The 20,487-nt window shown below is 33.1% G+C and overlaps 1 protein-coding gene across 3 annotated transcripts in view; it reads left to right on the top strand.

The window, feature by feature from the left end:
* Positions 1 to 20,487, top strand: part of NBEA (neurobeachin) — a gene marked incomplete at both ends in the record, with an annotated part of 605,261 nt that overhangs the window by 83,566 nt on the left and 501,208 nt on the right. For all 3 annotated transcript variants that reach the window (XM_079722002.1, XM_079722001.1, XM_079722000.1), the window contains 3 exons: positions 1,014 to 1,160; positions 11,038 to 11,235; positions 11,856 to 11,989. In XM_079722002.1, the coding sequence (XP_079578128.1) occupies positions 1,014 to 1,160; positions 11,038 to 11,235; positions 11,856 to 11,989 (479 nt within the window). The remainder of the gene's footprint in view (positions 1 to 1,013; positions 1,161 to 11,037; positions 11,236 to 11,855; positions 11,990 to 20,487) is intronic.

Below are 20,487 nucleotides of genomic sequence, written 5' to 3'. Positions count from 1 at the left end.
TAGTCATATTTAAAAAAAGAAAGGGAGAAAAGACTGATTTCTCACTTATTTGCAATAATATTCCAAGAAATGGAGGCCTGGACAATAACACATATACACACATACATTATGCAGTCAGTTCTTAATTTCCTATACTTTTAATTAAAGATTGAGTATTTTATGAGGAGTCTCTTTCTTTCTACCTCATTCACAATTTTTTGGTTATTTTATTGAGGTACCAAAGGGATTCCATACATATATAATGTCTTGCTTATCATTATTCCGGTGTAGAATAACCTGTGAGGTTGGGAGGACTGAACTGAACAGTGACTGCTTTCACTGGTCTGGATAGGTGGGGCCACGTATTAGGTGAGATTTAAGAAGTAGAGGTGGGAAGGGTCTTGTTAAGTGCGGTTTCTTAGGTGCTGAACTCCCCAGATGGAGAGCACTGTACCATCTGCTTTAGTCAGCAGATTTTGGTGATTATTGTTTATCTGATGCTGCATAGTTCCTACTCATGTAAGAGAAGGAAGTGATTTTTCTTTGTGTCCTTAACTTAGTGTAGAGAAATAGAGAAATGTATCCATAGTGGAGAAATAAGGTAGAATTTTTAAAATTCAGTCCAATGTGTTTATGGTTAAATTTGGAATAGTCATTATGTTGATTCAGATGACTATCTATGGACAATTACAAATAATTACAGTTTTAAAATTAATTTTACTTTTGTAAATAAATAGTTATAAGCCCTTTTGCTTTTAGCTATAGAATTTGGAAAGTTGGTCAGGCGATTATTGAGTAGGTGGTTATTGTTTGTTTGCTTGCCCATAAATATGAAACATTTGACTGATTAACTTTCCCTAAAAAATCTTTAGTTGGTTTTTATTATTTAAATACTCCATAGAGTCTTAATTGTTGCTTTCTTCTGTTATTATTGTTATGCTTTATGGTATTCCTGACAATTAAGGCAGGTATCCTTAAATATTTTGTCATTACAAAATAAAACATATGATTTTTTTATGACTTTTTAAAAATAGAGCTATGACAAGTGCTTTCTCGGATCTTCAGAAACTGCTGATGCAAATAGGGTTTTCTGTGGTCAACTTGGTGCCGTGTATGTGTTCAGTGAAGCCCTCAACCCTGCACAGATATTTGCAATTCATCAGTTAGGACCTGGATATAAGGTAGTAAAACCATCTTCTTATAAATTCTATGGAAAGTTTTAGGTGTGAAATGTGATACAATATAATATATAGTGATAGACTTTCTTCAATGTGGTTTAAAAGTCATCTCTGTATTTTGGAACTGAGTAATTATTATATGTTTCATTTTGTTTCAAAGGTGCTTTTTCAGTTTTTAAGTATTTTCCCTTCATGAACTTCTTTTATTCTTTAGAATGTTTTCTAATGTTGAAGCTGTGGCTTTTCTTGACATAATTCTGAAATAATAAATTTTATAAAACCATATTGCTTAATGTGGTATTTGAAATCTCAAATTTTGAAATATATAAATTATATTATGAACATAACTTAAATAAATAAATAAAATTAAATAAATAAATAAATTCAAAACAACAACAACAACAACAAAAAACAGTTCAGGGAGGCCCCAGAAGCTTTAGGTTCATAAAAATTAAGTGATTTTTGTTTCTCTTGGTGGGGGAAAAATCTGCTTCCCTCTGTTGCCTTTCATGAATTCATCCAACTGAAAAGCACTCTTTTTTTTTTTTTTTAAATCAATTGGTACCCTTTAACTGGTTTCTTTTACTTCTGAGGATGACAATTAGAATTCACAAATAATCTTTTAAAACCTACTATCCAGTTCACAAAATTTCTTGCTTAATTAATTCATTTTTAAAGCATTCAACCTGACTTCTGATTTTGTCCATAATGGAATAACTGGTACTAGATGTGCCCTACCACTGTAAATCACTATGAAAATGGGCAAAATACACAAAGCATCGGTTTTTAGACATTTGTCAGTACACATAGCACAGGCCCAAGATCCTTGAGAGGAGGAAGACATTTTGAGATGAGCTTGTTAATCACCCCAGCTCTCTGGCTGGGGCTAATATTTTTATTGAGGCATAAAGGAGGTAGAAGCCAGGCATAGCCGGTTTGGCCTGCTGCTCTGAGGTACTGAAACAGCTGGAACTTGTGGGGCAGGGTATCGAAAAGGAGCAATCTCTTGGGGTAGGGATAGAAGTCTTTGTCAGGGTTCCCGTGTTGAGATGCTGTGAGCCGTGGGAGGAAGAAGATGTTACCAAGAGCAGAAGAGAGATACCAGAGGTCACACAGTTGTTTGAGACTTTGGAGTATCGACCCAGTTAGAGAAGGTTTATGCCCACGTCCTCAGGTGCTCAGTAATTATTAAACAAATGAATGAGGGACTTCCTTGGTGGTCCAGTGGTTAAGACTCTGCCCTTCCACTGCAGGGGGCATGGGTTTGATCCCTGGTCAGGGAACTAGGATCCCTCATGCCACATGGTGTGACCAAAACCAAAACCAAAACAAACGAATGACACTAGTAGTGTAGACAATTCAGGGGTTTCCTCTACTAGATTGTAATTATTCACACATTTTCCCCATCAAATCATTTCTAAAAAGTGTATGTTTTATCATTCTATGATATTGATTGCTTTTGCAATTTAATTTTTAAAACTTTCAACCTACCAAAATATCCATTCTTCTGTGCAACTACATGCATGTTAAAAAAATCTTTGGGGAGTTCCCTAGTGGCCTAGTGGTTAGGATTCCAGGCTTTCACTGCCGTGGCCCAGGTTCAGTCCCTGGTCAGGGAACTGAGATCCAGCAAGCTTCGTGGCGCAGCCAAAAAAAAAAACAAAAACAAAAACATAACTTTTCTTATATTAGAAGAATGAGTTACATAAAATTACTTGATATTTGTAAATGATTGCTTAATTTGGTATAAGTAGTTTATTAACATTATGTTTAATATTTCTCTTAGATATTGGTTTGTATTAGTGATGTGTTTCTCTTGTTCAGTATTTGAAATATTGCAGTAATTATAGTGCTGGTACTTGGCACTTCTGCTAATTTGGTATATGTCATTGTTATAACTTTTTAAGATTTGATTGGTTGAGTCATTTTCAACTATGTTGAAGTCCTGACTTCACTTCTTGCATGAAATACTCTATGTTAATCTATTTGCCCTTTGTTGGCATGCTTGTGACTGTAATCTTTTTTTTTTCCTCTACATTCTTTCTTACCAGGATCTGGTAATAATGATTGTAGGGCATGTGATTGAATAAAATTCAATAATGTATTGAATAATAGTTATATTCAAGGAGCTATTCTAAAGCTTTGGGGATTAAAAATGATTAAGCTTATACTTGATGAGAATAATTGTATCTGTAAATGTTGATAATGAAAAGTTGACATGTATACCACAAAAGAAACATAATGCAAATACTATTAACGTTTTGGGGAAGGATGATTAATTCCAGCTGCAGAAGATTTAGGAGCTCTTCATAGAGAAGGAAATTTTTCAGGGTTCTTGAAAAAAATAAATAGTTGAGAGGGTGAGCAGGACGTGATGATAGAATGTGAGACAGTGGGCATGATTGAAGGGATAGAAGCAAGGGAGTGCCGGATGTGTGCGTGGATTGATCCGTAATCCGGCATGGCTCCATGGGAGAATGCAGAGTAGATGGTGTAATGTATGGTAGAATGCGAGGGTGATTATCACAGGTTGAAACCAAGTTATGGAAGGTTTTGAATATCAAAAAAATGAATTTGAATTTTCCAGTCATGTGGAATTATCAAAAAATTTGTAGCAAGAGAATGGTTTGATCCTACATATGTATTTTCCTTGAGTAGTTTGGAGATATTAAGAGTTTGGATGATTATTTTTTAATGAATTCAGATGGATTATTTATTCATTTTGAGGAGAAAATCATTGTACAATGTACAAGTGGCAACATTCTCTTAATTATACATCAGGAAATATGATTCCTTGAATATTGGAATGTCATTACTATGTTAATATCAGCATCATTTGTCACATAATGATTCTGGGGAAAGCAATAGCTTTGTCAAATATATATTATTCTAACATAAATTCAGTGAAAAAATGGCTATATTCTTGACATTGGTGAAGTTTTCAGAGATTAGTGTTAGAAAAATAACATGCCTCTGCTCATATAACAATTAGATAAACTTAGTTTTTTTGAGTTTAGCAGTGTTGTGGCACATTTTCTCATATTTGTGTTAAGTAATTCTAGTTTGGGTAATTAAAGTTCTGCTCAATGAGACTTTGCCTCGTTAGCAACTATGTCAGTAATCTGAATTACACTGTCGTCAGTGCAATATGCCATTACCATAACATTTATGGTAAATGTTTTGTGAGTAACATTTAAGAAAAAAGTTAACAAAGAAAATGTATAATATTGAGTAGAAAAGGAAGTAGTGATAATAGCAGCTACCATTTTGCTTTAAAAGTACCAGGTATTGTTCATAGTGCTTTATTTATATCATTTTATGTATTGGGTGTGTAGCAGATGAGAGGCAGATAACTTGTGGGTGGTTATCTATAGGTGACAGAGTTGGGTTACAAACTCAAGTCTAATTGGTTTTGAAGTTACGACTTTTAACTATATTGTACAGTACAGACAATACGGTATTTCTGTTTTTTAAAAATTTTTTAAAGCTTTTTGTCCAGTTTTATTGAAATACAATTGATAAATAACATTTCTTAGTTCAAGGTGTACAACGTAATGATTTGATATGTGTATATATTGCAAAATGATTTACCACAATAAGGCTAATTAACAAATCCATCACCTCACAAAGTTACAATTTTTTGTGTGTGTTAAGAACTTTTAAAATATACTTTCCTAGGAACTTTCAAATATAGTATTGTTAACTATAATCAACATGCTGTGTACTATATACCCATCATTTATTCATCTTATAACTAGAAGTGTGTACTTTTTGACCACATTCACCCATTTTTCCCATCCCCTCCCCCCTTGTCTCTGGCAATCACCAGTCTGTTCTCTGTTATCTAGAGCTCGATTTTTAGATTCCACAGATAAGCGATGTTTGTCCTTCTCTGACTTATTTCACTTGGCATAATGCCCTCAAGGTCCATCCATGTTGTTTCAAATTTCAAGATGTCCTTCTTTTTTTATAGCTGAATACTTAATACCATACCATCTTTTCTTTATTCATTCATCCATCAATGGATACTTAGTTTGCTTCCATGTCTTGGCTATTGTAAATAACTTTGCAGTGAACATGGAGGTGCATATATCTTTTTGAGTTAGTGTTCTTGTTTTCTTCAGATAAATATCCAGAAGTGGAATTGCTGTATCATATAGAAGTTTTGTTTTTAATTTTTTGAGGAACCTCCATACTTGTTTCCATAGTGGATGCAATAACTCACTCATCAACTCTTAATTGAGCTTTCAAAGAAAACAAAGATGGCTATGCAAGTCTTTACCCATGATGGGCTGTTTAACGGGTAGAATAAGTAAACTGTCAGAGGTTTAGCAATATATAACAATAGGTTAGAGTCAATTTGAAATTTGTAAGCTGCTCTTGAAGCTCCACTGGAAATTCTAGGTGGTATAGCGTGGTGAACTGTGAAAATTGTCTAATTGTAGGCATCAATTAAATATGGTTGCCTCCAGCATGAATTCTGGTTACAAGCAGAGACTTTGGTGTATCTAAATCTTTGAAAAGAATTTCAGATCTAAATTCTTCAAAATTTTAGATATAACAGTGTGTGTGGTCTAAAAACAATTTTCATCTACTTTTTTGTAAAGTCTGTTTTACTATCTATGTTATTTACCTGCATTCTTCTCCAAAGGGTTGGATGCTTATATCTCTCTGTTAAAAACAGTAAATACAACAGCTCTTCAGAATTAGGAAGTCATGCTATTTGATGCCCTCTCACTTTGACATGTTAACAGACAATTTGAGGATTATATAACATATTTAACGTTTTTACATGCTTCCTTTTTAGAGAAATTCTGAAATACATTTATTTATACTTTTAATTTCTATTTCCTAGACATTTTGATACTAATACTAATAATTAGTTTTTGTTCTATAAGCCAGGGGTCCCCAACCCCTGGGCCACAGACCGGTAGCCGTCCGTGGCCTGTTAGGAACGCGGCCGCACAGCAGGAGGTGAGCGGCGGGCTAGTGAGTGAAGCTTTATCTGTATTTACAGCCGCTGCTCATCGCTCACATTACCGCCTGAGCTCCGCCTCCTATCAGATCAGTGGGGGCATTAGATTCTCATAGGAGCAAGAACCCTACTGTGAACTGCGCATGCAAGGGATCTAGGTTGCGTGCTCCTTATGGGAATCTAATGCCTGATGATCTGAGGTGGAGCTGAGGCAGTGATGCTAGTGCTGGGGAGCGGCTGCAAATACAGATTATCATTAGCAGAGAGGTTTGACTGCACAGAGACCATAATAAATCAATTGCTTGCAAACTCATATCAAAACCCTATCAGTGAGTGGCAAGTGAAAACAAGCTCAGGGCTTCCATTGATTCTGCATTATGGTGAGTTGTATAATTATTTCATTATATATTACAATGTAGTAATAATAGAAATAAAGTGCACAATAAATGTAATGCAGTTGAATCATCCTGAAACCATTCCCTGACCCCTGTTCCATGGAAAAATTGTCTTCCATGAAACCGGTCCCTAGTGCCAAAAAGGTTGGGGACCGCTGCCATAAGCATAGAACTTTATTTAGGAAAATAAATTCTTAAAATATAGACTTATTTTGAAAGCTCATAAAAGGAGAGTTAACATTACATTTTATGTTTTAAATTAATATGGAAGACTGTAATCTTAGCATATTTTAAGCAAGCAAGTAATCTAATTTGCCATGTTTTTGCTGGTGTCACTTATATTTTAGGATACATTTTTAAATTTAAAATGCTTCATTATTAGTGAACACTGTAGCATGTTGTTTAGATTCACTATTTCATGCATTTCACTGTTGGGGCAAAAATTCGTGAGTAAACGTTATTAATATGAATTCATGTTCGAAGAATGCATATCTGTTGCAGCTGAAAAGAATCAACCTATTAGCAATACCATATTTAAAGGATTCTTATTACACCAGCATAAAATCATCTAATGGGGCTATTTATATTTGATTTACTAATTGAAAAATAATTTTTGTATAAATTTGTCAGAAATGCCCATATTTTATTTTTAAAAATTACCAATAAGCAAAGTCTGTAATTAGGAAGCAAAATCTCCTCTAGGAAGCGGTGCTAAAATAAACAAAGCAAAACAAAAAAACCAAAAACTGTAGCATCAGAATAATCTGATCGTTGGATACATGCTTCATGAGTAAAATGTTTTATAAGATACTTGGGGATAGTGTTAGGATAGACCTACCTTATATTGACTTATGCTTCATAATGAACAATATTTCTGGTGAAGCCATTAGATATTTCCCACTGACCCTAGCTACAACAAAACAATTGGAAAAGCAACAGTTAATGGATGATAATCAAGATATCTGAAGTATGCACACCCAGTTCAAACCTTTTTGTGTAATCTTAATTCTTCTACTCATGATCTCATCTTTAGTTTGCTATATAAATTTCTCTACAGAACTTCCTTTTTTCTTTTTACTTTTCTGACTTTTAAAAATTAAGATATAATTGATATGTAACATTATATTAGTCTCAGGTGTACAACATGATGACTGGATATTTGAATATATTGCAACATGATCACCACAATAAGTCTAGTTAACATTCATCACCATACATAGTTACGAATTTTTTTTCTTGTAATGAGATCTTTTAAAATCTATTCTTTTAGCAACTTTCAAATATATCATACAGTATTGTTAACTATAATCACCATGCTCTGTATTACATTCCCATGATTTACTCATTTTATAACTGGAAGTTTGTACCTTTTGACCCCCTTCATCCATTTTGCCACCCCCCTCCTCCTTGTCTCTGGCAACCACCTATCTGTTCTCTGTATCTATGAGTTCATTGTTTTATTATTATTATTTTTAGGTTCCACACACAAGTGGGATCATATGATATTTGCCTTTTTCTGTCTGACTTATTTCACTTTGCATAATGCCCTTAAGGTCCATGCATGTTGTTGTAAATGGCAAGATATCATTCTTTTTTTTAATGGCTGAATAACGTTTCAATGTACATATACACCACTTTTTCTTTGTTCATTCATTTATCTGTGGACATCCTTGCCATTCTCTGCATTTCTGTACATCCTCACGAACATTTGTCATCTCTTGTTTTTCTGATGATACCCATTCTAACAGGAGTGGGGTGATACTTCACTGTGGTTTTGATTCACATTTCTCTGATGGTTAGTGATGTTGAGCACCTTTTCATGTACTTTTGGGCCATCTGTGTCTTATGTCTTTTTCAGAAAAATGTCTGTTCACATCTTCTGCACATTTCTTAAATGAACTGTTTCTTTGTTGTTGAGTTGTATGAGTTCTTTTTATATTTTATATATTAACCCCTTATTAGATACATGATTTGCAAATATTCTCTCCTAGTTGGTAGGTTTCCTTTTCATTTTGTTGATGGTTTCTTTGTTGCTGTGCAGAAGCTTTGTAGTTTGATATAGTCCCACTTGTTAATTTTTGCTTTTGTTGCCTTTGCTTTTGATGTCAAATTTAAAAAAAATCCTTAGTTTAAGGTAGCTCTACTAAGCTAGAACATACGTTGCTCTTTTTCCAGTTGCTAGTCCCATCATTTACACATTGCTTTTCTTAGTAAAATATCATCAACATAAGGAGGCATCACTTCTCTACTTGATTGTACTACAATTTGCTTTTGGGTTATCCACCTCCTGTAGTCTTTCATTATTTGGTCAGCTTCCCCTGTGTCTCGATGTTCTGTATACTCTTCCCCCAAATTCCCTCAGCTAAATAATTTTATTTCTATAAATTAACTCATTTGTTTTACTCCTCTAAAATAATTAATTGTGCTTTTGATCATTGGCTCACAAAATAAGTCAAAATTCTAACGTATTTGTGAAATTTTACTTTTAAAAGATTCAGTTAGAAACAAATGTTGGGATTGACATATACACACTACTATATATAAAATAGAGAACTAATAAGGACCTACAGTAGTATAGCTCAGGGAACTCTTCTCATTACTCTGTAGTAAGTCCCATACATACGAATGAGTTCCGTTCTGAGAGCTCTTTTGTAAGTCTGATTTGTTCATAAGTCCAACAAAGTTAGCCTAGTTACCCAGCTTACACAGTTGGTTATATAATACTGTACTGGAATAGGTTTATAATACTTTTCACACAAATAATACATAAAAAAACAAACACAAAAAATAAAACATTTTTAATCTTACAGTACAATACCTTGAAAAGTATAGTAGTACAGTACAACAGCAGACATACAGGGGCTGGCATTGAGTGAGCAGGCAAGAAGAGTTACTGACTGGAGGAGGGAGATGGTAGAGCTGAAGGATCGTCAACAATAGGAGATGTTTGCTTCCGGACATCCTGGGCTTGAAATAAAGATACTGTACTACTGTACTCTATATGGTACTGTACAGTAAAGTACACAAAAGCACAACCACTTGTAGAGGATGCACCCACGTGACAGTGTACGCCAGACATGTGAATTAACTTACGTGATTGGACATGTGAACACAGTTCACATCTTTGAAAGCTCACAACTTGAAGGTTCATATGTAGGGGACTTACTGCAATGACCTGTATGGGAAAAGAATCTACAAAAGAGCAGATGTAGGTATATGTATAACTGATTCACTTTGCTGTACAGCATAAACTAGCACAACATTTTAAATCAAGTATAATCCAGTAAAAATTTTAAAAAATTAGCATCCAAAAAAACCCAAATTTTAAACATTTTGAGCATTTATGATTTTACTGAAATACATATTAAAATATTTATTTTACAGTACTAAGGCAACCAGTGACGAAGGCAGTCAGATGGATTTTATATTGCAGTATTATTACCTACTATAGTTAACTCATAATTTCATTAAAATTTTTTTTTTTTTTTGCGGTACGCGGGCCTCTCACTGTTGTGGCCTCTCCCGTTGCGGAGCACAGGCTCCGGACGTGCAGACTCAGCGGCCATGGCTCACGGGCCCAGCCGCTCCGCGGCATGTGGGATCTTCCCAGACCGGGGCACAAACCCGTGTCCCCTGCATCGGCAGGCCGACTCTCAACCACTGTGCCACCAGGGAAGCCCTAAAATATTTTTAAAAAGAATTTTTTGTTTCAATTTCCTATTGTAATTGTCATCTATTCTTTAGGGGTTTAACATGGCCATCGTGATTTTCTTGTGGAGTAGAATTGATATTCACTATCTTGATAAACTTTTTATAGTAAAGACATATTTTTGTGAATAAACATTTTTTTTTAGTCTCAAATGATAACCATTATAGCCATTTCTGTATTAGTAATTCATGTGCCAGCCATTACTTACTTCTATAAATACTTTTGAAACTGTTAACAAGCAAAATTAAATTTATGTTATGAATTATTAAAGTAAAATCCTATTTAATATCATCTGGCTTTAAAATATTCTAATAAAATTATTTTATAAATAATCAAAAACTTAATAAAGATCAGCTTGTGGTTTGTGACCACCTAGAGGGGTGGAATAGGGAGGAAGGGTGGGAGGGAGACGCAAGAGGGAGAAGATATGGGGATATATGTATATGTATAGCTGATTCACTTTGTTATATAGCAGAAACTAACACCACTGTAAAGCAATTATACTCCAATAAAGATGTTATAAAAAAATAAGATAAAAACATTCCACACACACAGAGAAATACTTAATAAAATGAGAATATGAAGATCTGAGCATGTTTATTAGCATAATAAAATTTAACTCATAGAACTGAAGTGAGAATAACAAAATAATATAATACCACTGACTAGTGCATGACACATGGAAGGGTCACAACAAATTGTTTATTATGTTTCTCTTCTTTAAATGTTTCTCTTCTTTAAAACTTGAGAGTTTTATTATGTTGCATTTAAAGAGTGTTTAATTTAGTTTTGTTTTTTCAGAGCACCTTCAAGTTTAAATCTGAGAGTGATATTCATTTGGCAGAACATCATAAACAGGTTCTGTATGATGGGAAACTTGCAAGTAGTATCGCATTTACATATAACGCTAAGGCCACGGATGCTCAGCTGTGCCTGGAATCATCACCAAAGGAAAATGCATCAATTTTTGTGCATTCCCCACATGCTCTAATGCTCCAGGTGGGTGAATAGTAGCTTAGTCTTCATGTTCTCATCAGCACTGTGTCTTTATTTTACATATTAAACATTGCTCATCTAGAAATCTCCAGTTGCTCTTTGTTTTTCTTTTTTGGTTTTCTAGTTCTTTGCATGATGTTTTTGCCTTCTGCTTTTTTTTGGTAATATATTTTACCTTGGACTTGTCTCCTTAGTAGAAAATCTTTTCTTTCTGTTATATATTCTATATCCTTTGAAGTAAAATCAGTGAATTAGCTAAATAGATAATTGCAGGTATTAAAAAATACTTTGCTTTAAGAATGTATAACTCCCTAACATTAAAATTGCCTGAGTGTCTTTACATCCATGAGTCTCTTATTCTAAAATATATTTTGATTTAGAACTTCATATTTTCTTTGTAAAAATATCTCAACTTAAGATTTCAAATTTAAGTGATTAGCAAAGATATTGCAAACTTTTATTTTACATGTGTATCAAAATTATATAATTTTGATTTTAAAATTTTAAAAATAGATTTAAAAATATCTTTTATTTAATCTTCTTACAAAGTTGTTTGGAACAAGCAAATAGTGATAACATTATGCTTCAGAAAATGTAATAAACATTTTTGTTTTTGAACATAGGATGTAAAAGCTATAGTTACACATTCAATTCATAGTGCAATTCATTCTATTGGAGGGATTCAAGTGCTTTTCCCACTTTTTGCACAACTGGACAACCGGCAGCTCAATGACAGTCAAGTGGAAACAACTGTCTGGTAAGTTTTCTTTGAATATATAAGTTATGCCATTTTTTCCTTGCTTAGATTATGCATGGTGCACTTGGTGCTGTGTAAATGTATGATAATACTGGTTTTTATCCTTGAGGTGCTAATAAAAGTTTCTTTAGGATTAAGGCAGATATATATTTACACAATGTAAAAAAGCCTGACACTTAGATTTTTATAACCACAAAGGAGTGACTTCCTTGATAATAAATGAAGAATTCTTACTAGGTGTAGCATAGTGATTATAATATGAAGTTGAGGAAAAGTGTTAGTCCTGACCTTACCCTTTGCAAATGCCCATTGTTTGGATTGTCCGTGAAATCCTGTCAGATTAAATAAAATTACTAGGGTAAAGTTTATTCTCAAGAATAGTATTTAATAACACATAATTTATATCTTAAATATTGGTATTATTCTATAATGCTAGTGTCATAAGACTAGCACAATATTAAGTGATATTAGCTTTTTTAATATATAGATCATGTTTGAGAACCTAAATCTAACCAGTGGCATATCCATGTTTTATGTATTCAGGACCTTCTAATTAGATTGATTTCATGTGCAAATTTTATAGCTTCTCTTTTTTAAAATTAAAAAATACCTCATGTATCAAACTCTGATTTAATCTTAGAATCATATATGTCATAAGTTAAATCTGAATTTTAATGGCTATTTGTGTACATTGCTATGTTTGGAGAATTTAAAGGGAAAGTTATATAGGTAAACATTAATTTAGTTTACTAAATAGTAATATAGGAATGCTTCGTTAGTATGTACACATATACATGAGATTCTTTATCGATCATCCAATTTTGAATTCGTAGAAAAACTAGTGAATGAAGCTAAGATGGGAAAAATTTAAAGTCCATTGAAGTGTAACCTATGATTTTCTCCTATTAATTATTTAAATTAACTATTAACAAAATTCTGTCTTAGTGTTGCTAATAATATTATCCCTGTGTTGGGACCATCTTTATGTAAAGTATAAATATAAATATAAATGTGACCTGTACCTTTACAATAGTCAGCTGCCATCCATGGGTCATGCTTCTTTTATATCAAGATAATGTAGAGGTTGGAGTTTTGAAGTGAAAAGGAATCTTGAGGCCACGTCCTGCTGAGATATTACTTTGTTATAAGGTCTTAAATACTTTTATTGGGAGGCAGATCAGCTTAGTGGAAAAGTGAAACATTTAAATTCCAGTCCTAATTTAAATTCAAAATGTTTTGCTCTTTGTCATCTAAGTGAACTAGTACACATTATGATCAGTAATTTTAAACCTAGTAAGTGCTGTGAAAAGAAGTTAGAGATGAAGTAGCAATTAGAAAACTCCATGTGTAATTTAAATATTTCATATGAATTAAGTCCATAATTATTTTAACCTGAAGTATAATGTTTTGCTTTGTGTAGAAAAATTAGAAAGATTATGCAGTTTGAGATGCTATAACTAAAATGACTATAATAATTTATATCATCATGAGTAGTTATTATAAAATCTTATTGATAAAACCATGTTTAACTTGTTATCTGGTCCATTCATCCAAGGCACATGGTTATTTTTCATTGCCTGTCTTTAAAACTCATTTTAGTGTTTATATTATATTTTGATATTTAAATTGTATTTATTTCATCATGGAGATAAAAGGCAGTGGAAGGGATCAGCTTTCTGATTTTGATTTGTTTGTTTTTAGTTCTTTTATATCATTCATGTTAATTTTTCCATGTAATAAATAACTTTTTCAGTGATATATGTGTTCTTAGTTTATGGCCAATAGAAAACATATAATAAGAAATGTACCACTTTCCTTTTCAGTAATAATACATACCCAATTTCAGCCCTACCCTGTGATTCACTTATGTGCTTCTTTGAATTCTTATCTAATACTTTTTCATTAATTGTTTCAAAGCCCTTGATGTCTGAGGTTGGCTCTTTTTTTTTTTTTTTTTTTTTGTGGTACGTGGGCTTCTCACTGTTGTGGCCTCTCCCGTGGCGGAGCACAGGCTCCGGACGCGCAGGCTCAGCAGCCGTGGCTCACGGGCCCAGCCGCTCTGCGGCATGTGGGATCTTCCCGGACCGGGGCACGAACCGATGTCCCCTGCATCGGCAGGCGGACTCACAACCACTGCGCCACCAGGGAAGCCCTGAGGTTGGCTCTTTAGTGGACAATTGTGTGTATCAGTAATTCAGTCTCTTGTTATATTTAGTTTTGAGGGGCACCATTTTGGTGGTGATACTGTCTCAGTTTTTAAAATGTTAAAGGCAGATTTTTAAATGGGACGTCCCCCTCTACTTGAAGAACATAAATTCTTAGCTTTAGGGCAATGGTTGATAGAATTTCTTATTTTCTGGTTTTATCTTAAATTCATATATATGAATGAGAACTTAAAATAGGATATGTTATCTTATTTTTAGTTAGTTTTAAACTCTTCTAGATGAATGAGAATATTTGAACTTTAAAAATCTTGGACAAAATTTTATGTACCTTTTCTGGAAAATCATTTGTATAATAAATACATGCCCCAAATTGCAATATTATCTAATTCTTGATTACTTTTTCCAGAAATTTTAGAGCTAAACTCTAAAATAAGTTAATTCTTTGCCTTTGTGTTTCAAGCTAAAGCATCTTAGTTTCCATGCACTTTCCTCCACTCCGTAGTCCCTGTTTATGAAACTTTTTATTGTTTATATAAGCCTCACCTCCGTTGGCACTACTTTATTGTTGTTCTAATCATTGATGAGTTTTACTGTATATAGGGGGCGTAATATTAAAATAATTTATTGAAGGAACAATCTTATTTTCTGGAGCCTTTAAAAATAAGCTTTATTTGTGCAGGAGAAATTTTGTGGCTTTGTTTTATCATGAAAGCTACATGTTATAGTTGTTATATGTGTGGACTTTCAAGTCAGACAGACTTGGCTTCAAATCCCTTGTTTACTATTTATTATTTACACAACTTTGAGTGTTATTAACTATTTTGTGTTTCAGTTTCTACCATTATAATAGAATAATATAGAATATTATATATATATAGAATAATAATAGCTCACTGGATTTTTTAAATTAAATGCAATAAAATATGTAGATTGACATACATGCTGGTTTTGTTATTATGATGACAATGGGTTAGGTAATCTAGATTATCTCTAATACTGCAGTTTTTTATTTTAAAATATATATCATCAATCATAGAGACTGATTGTTATAATAGGGCCCTGTTACTTTATATTTGAAATGTTCTACCAATAATGTTATTTATAATGGAGAATTACTTATTTAAGTATGAAATAGGACTTATATTTTGAATTTCAGTTGTAGCGATGAAAACTGATTGTGAACCATCTATCTATTTTCTACATATAGTGGTTTAAAATTGAGGAATGTGTTAACTCAACTTTTGAAGTCAGTACCAAGTTTAAAAAAAAGCTTTCAGGGGTTTAAGTTGATTTTTCTTTAGCTGGATTTTGTAGCTACCCCATTAGTATTTAAATCTCCAGGAATAACACTTTTTATTGCTTTTTCTTTTCTTTTTTTTTTTTTTTTTTTTTTTGCGGTATGTGGGCCTCTCACTGTTGTGGCCTCTCCCGTTGCGGAGCACAGGCTCCGGACGCGCAGGCCCAACGGCCATGGCTCACGGGCCCAGCCGCTCCGCGGCATGTGGGATCTTCCCAGACCGGGGCACGAACCCGTGTCCCCTGCATCGGCAGGCGGATTCTCAACCACTGCGCCACCAGGGAAGCCCTGCTTTTTCTTTTAACATGTAGTTTAGCCTTTATGAAACAAACAAACAAAAAATGAACCACAAAAGGAATAAATGTTATTGAACTGAGTTAAATAGCTTGTGGCAACACATACAGTATTTTTTATGTAATTTTGTTTTGAATAAGTAAATAATGCCAATGTAGTTGTTATAGTGATTTCAGACTATTCATAATGATTCTCAAGCACCATGATCATCTTGAGTAATTCTGCCAAGTGATGAAAGCTATTTGGAAGTTTTGTCATTCCTCAGGGATTAAAACTATTTTATATTGGACTGGTCGATTGATCCCATTCTGTCCAGTGATCACTGAGAGCAATAATTAAACAAATTACCTTTCACTAGACATTTAGTAAATATTTATTAATGTATAAATATGAACAAATGCTTAATAAATGATTTCAAGAAGTATAACTCCAATCTTGAAATAATCATAGCTTTTGCATTTTGTGTTTAGGAATGACTCATTGAATTAGAAATTTCATTTTCCTTTGATTTGGATGATAACATACATTGACTGTAAATGTCCTGTCTTTCTCTGACTTGGCCCCAAAACCCCTTTTGTTTGAGTGTGTGTTTCTAAATTCTATAGATCATAGAAAGCAAAACAAATCTTCCTCACTTGTTTGACTTAGGAAGAATGTGCTTTGAAAAAATATGTTTTCTGGCACAAGGTATAAATAGGTTTTTATATATCAAAGGATTAAAAATACACTAAGAAAGTAGTTCTCAAGCCTTCTTTTGGTGTCAGACTGAGGCTCAACCTAGTGTCCTATTATGTACTCTCTGTTCTTAGGTGATGGGGCTATCTGGGTGTATGTAGTAGTAGCACAAGGCATTTACTGAGTACTTACTGTGTGCCAGTAGCTGTTTGTAATTGTATTACCTCATTTTATCCTGTTCTGCTGATGAGAGAGATAAAAACTGAGTACCTTGTTGAAGGTCACAGAGATTTAAGTGGTAGATTAGGACCAGAATTCTAATTCTGAGAGCCTGATTCCAGAGCTCTCACTCTGAACTACCATGATTAACTCTGAGAATCACCTTTGCAAGCTATGGAATGATTTTAATACTGTAATGCCAACTTTATCTGATAGTATGAATTAAAATAAGATAGAATATATAAACTGTGTATCACAGCGAGTGTCTGGTACATAGTAGGCACTTAATGAGTTTTCTTTATTTCCTCGGTAAATATTAGATTGTCCATTGATGTGATGCAATTTTGTATTATTAAAATGTGTTTTTAATGCTGTTTTAACTCTGATAAATTTGATAAATTAAAAATCAACCACAAGTGATCATTTAAATTAATTCTTGTAATTGCATAAATATTTTTCTCAGGAAAGTGTTCTTTTTGTTTCTAGTTATAATACAGGTTGTTTGATAGACTGCTTGATGGAATGTAAGCTGTAAAAAATTTAGAAAATCCCATAAAGCATTTATGTCAATGATCCTATAATTAAGAATCCTCTTGTGATGTTAGTATTATGACTCATTAATTAGTTTGTTTTGTGGGCTTAAATCCAGATTTTTTCCTAAAAGCTATCTTGCTAGCCAAAGTTATTCCAGTAATTATCTTGAATTTTATAGCCCCTTCAATAATTAAATTTTCATTATAAAGTCCTGATTAGCACCACTGTCATTTGTAAACCAACACAATTACCTGGAAATTCCAGCATTTCTGTGTCTAACAGCCCAAATTTCCCCTTACACTTCAAAGTGACATAAAAATCCTTTGTGTTTTCTGATTTTTAGTTCAGGGAAAAGTGACTTTATACAGCTAATGTCAAAAATTTCTACATATTTTCACCGAACTGACATAAAAAATGAAATGTGACTGCTTTTTGTAGGCTAGAGAAGTGAAATTAGTACTTGTTTGTAATGATTGTCTCCCTTGTGGAGGTTGTTGTTTGTATATGTAGAATATAATTATTATTCATTTGGTTTCCGGAAGTATTTAAACATTTAAAAAATATATATCTATAGAATTATGTTCTCCTTATTTTCTTTATGTTTTTCAGGAAAATGTACATCTGTCACTTCTTTATATGCATATTTGCTATTTTGCCTTTTTTTTTAAGTTTACAAAATTAGTAATGAAAGTATTATTTGAAATGAAATAGACACAGAAAGTATATTTGACATATATATACCACTACTTCTATTAAAGGAGGACAACCAAATAATTTTTTTAGTGAGATTTAACTAGAGTAAAATGGAATGCATATTGAATTCACTGTGCAAATAAATCCATAAATAAAAATTAAAATACAGTATTCTGCCTGAAACATAGGGAAATTATAGTGTAGTGTTCAAATAGCTTTCTCTTCTTTGTCAGCCAAGTTCTTTTTACTTCATGGATCCTTTACAGAAGATATCTGATAATAAAGTTTATGGTACATCTAACAATTTAATGAGTTTGTCAACTGTCAACAAGAAAGGACATTTTGTTTCTTGTAGACTTATGACTTCTGATTCATTGACTTTCCAAATAAGCTATTTTTTATAGTCCATTTTAAAGTGTTTTTCATAATAAGTGATTGCTTTTCTACAATAATTCCTCCATAAAAAGTTTCCTTTAAATTTAGTGAAATCTGTTTTTAATGCTATATTAGTTTGTGCTGTTTCCATTTTCAACACATAATTTTGCTCTGTGCATTTTTCCTGCCATAAAGGAAGGCTTCTGCTTTATCTTTGACCAAAAACAAAAAAACAAACAAACAGGCGTTGTTTTGGCAAAAGGGTAACTACAAATTATTAGTTGCAGGAATTTGGGCAACCATGGACACATCTTTACTGAATTTGTTGCCTTAATTTTCCTCTAGTTTGCATATCAACATTCTCTGTCCTTAAATATTTTAATGATATGTTGTAACTGAAGGTGTTGTTATTCTATGCATGGAATAGCATTTATTTCTTTAACTCTTCTATGTCTTTACGTTGCTTTTGAAAATAATAAGGTAAATTGCTTCATTTATTTTGTTTTTATGATATTCATACAGTCTAAATCTAAAATAAGTATTATTTGCATTTATGAGGAACATTGCCATATATCCGAATATTCACAGTTCATCCTCAGAAGCTCAGAATATTTCTGATGGGAATTGGGTATAAATCCCCCAAGTGTTTATGCTCTCTTCCCTTTCTCTCCCCTGAATGTGATGACCGTTACGTGCGGTGAGTGGAATCTTCAATAAAAGAATTAATAAGGCATCATCAGGAAATTCTAGTTAATTTAGTATGGTAATTTTTTGAAATTTTTTTTTGATGTGGACCATTTAAAAAGTGTTTATTGAATTTGCTACAATATTGCTTCTGTTTTATGTTTTGGTTTTTTGGCCACGAGGCATGTGGGATCCTAGCTCCCCAACCAGGGATCGAACCCACACCCCTGCATTGGAAGGCGAAGTCTTAACTACTGGACTGGCAGGGAAGTCCCTAGTATTATAATTTTATTGGCCTTTATTTTATTTTGTTTCTGGGTTTATGGTCTTACTACCTAGATGGACAACACCCAGAGCATTTTCTGTCGCAGCCTTCTATTTAGGCTCATATACCCAAACTCAAACTCAACCTTCTCCAAATAAAAACTCATAACTTTCTCTTCTGCACATTTTCTATCACTTTTGACATTCTTTTTATTTTAAAATTTTTAAATTAATTTTAATTTTTGTTGAAGACTTTATTTTTTAGAGCAGTTTTAGGTTTGCAATAAAATGGAAAGGAGTAAATAGATTTTTCATATACTCCCCCTCTTCACACACATATATCCTCCCCTATTATCAACATCACTCACCAGAATCGTATATTTTTTTAACAAGGATGAACATAAGTCAATAGATCATAATCACTTGAAGTCCATGGTTAAGAGTTCACTCTTGGTATCATACTTTTTATAAGTTTGGACAGAAGTATAATGCCATATATCAATCATTATAATATCATAAAAATATGTTCACATCCCTAAATATATTTTGTGTTCTACCCTTTCACACTGCCCCCAGGCAACCACTGATCTTTTTATTGTCTCCATAATTTTGCCTTTTCAAGAATGTCATATAGCTGAAATCATACAGAATGCAGCTGTTTCAGATTGTCTCCTTTCACTCAGTGATATGCAGTTAAAGTGCCTCCATGTCTTTTCATGGCTTGATAGCTCATTTCTTTTTAGCACTGAATAATATATATACTGATATCTAAATGTACCACAGTTTATTTTTCCATTCACCTATTGAAGGACATCTTGGTTGCTTCCAAGTTTTGGCAATTAAGAATAAAGCTTCTATAAATATCTGTGTGCATGTTTTTGTGTGGATATAAGTTTTCAACTCCTTTGGGTAGATACAAAGTAACATGATTGCTGGCTGGATTATATAGTAAAAGTATGTTGAGTTCTGTAAGAAACCCCCAAACTGTCTTCCAAAGTGGCTGTACCATTTTCATTCCCAGCAGCAGTGAATGAACTAATAGATTACTAGTTTCTTGTCAGTTATTTCAGATTTTCTACATAGACAGTCATGCTGTTTGTAACCAAAGACAGTTTTATGTCTTCTTTTCCAATCTGTATATATTTTATCACATTACCAAGGATTTTCAGTGTCATGTTGAAAAGGAGTAGTGAGAGGGGACATCCTTGCTTTGTATCTGATCTTAGTGGGAAAACTTTGAGTTTTTCATCCTTAAGTATGACATTAGCTGTAGGTTTTTTATAGTCTTTATCAAGTTG

This window comes from Hyperoodon ampullatus (genome assembly GCF_949752795.1).
Source record: "Hyperoodon ampullatus genome assembly, chromosome: 16".
NCBI classification, from domain to species: domain Eukaryota; kingdom Metazoa; phylum Chordata; class Mammalia; order Artiodactyla; family Ziphiidae; genus Hyperoodon; species Hyperoodon ampullatus.
Note: the sequence above shows the minus strand (reverse complement) of the source record. Positions and strands in the feature narration are given on the sequence as shown.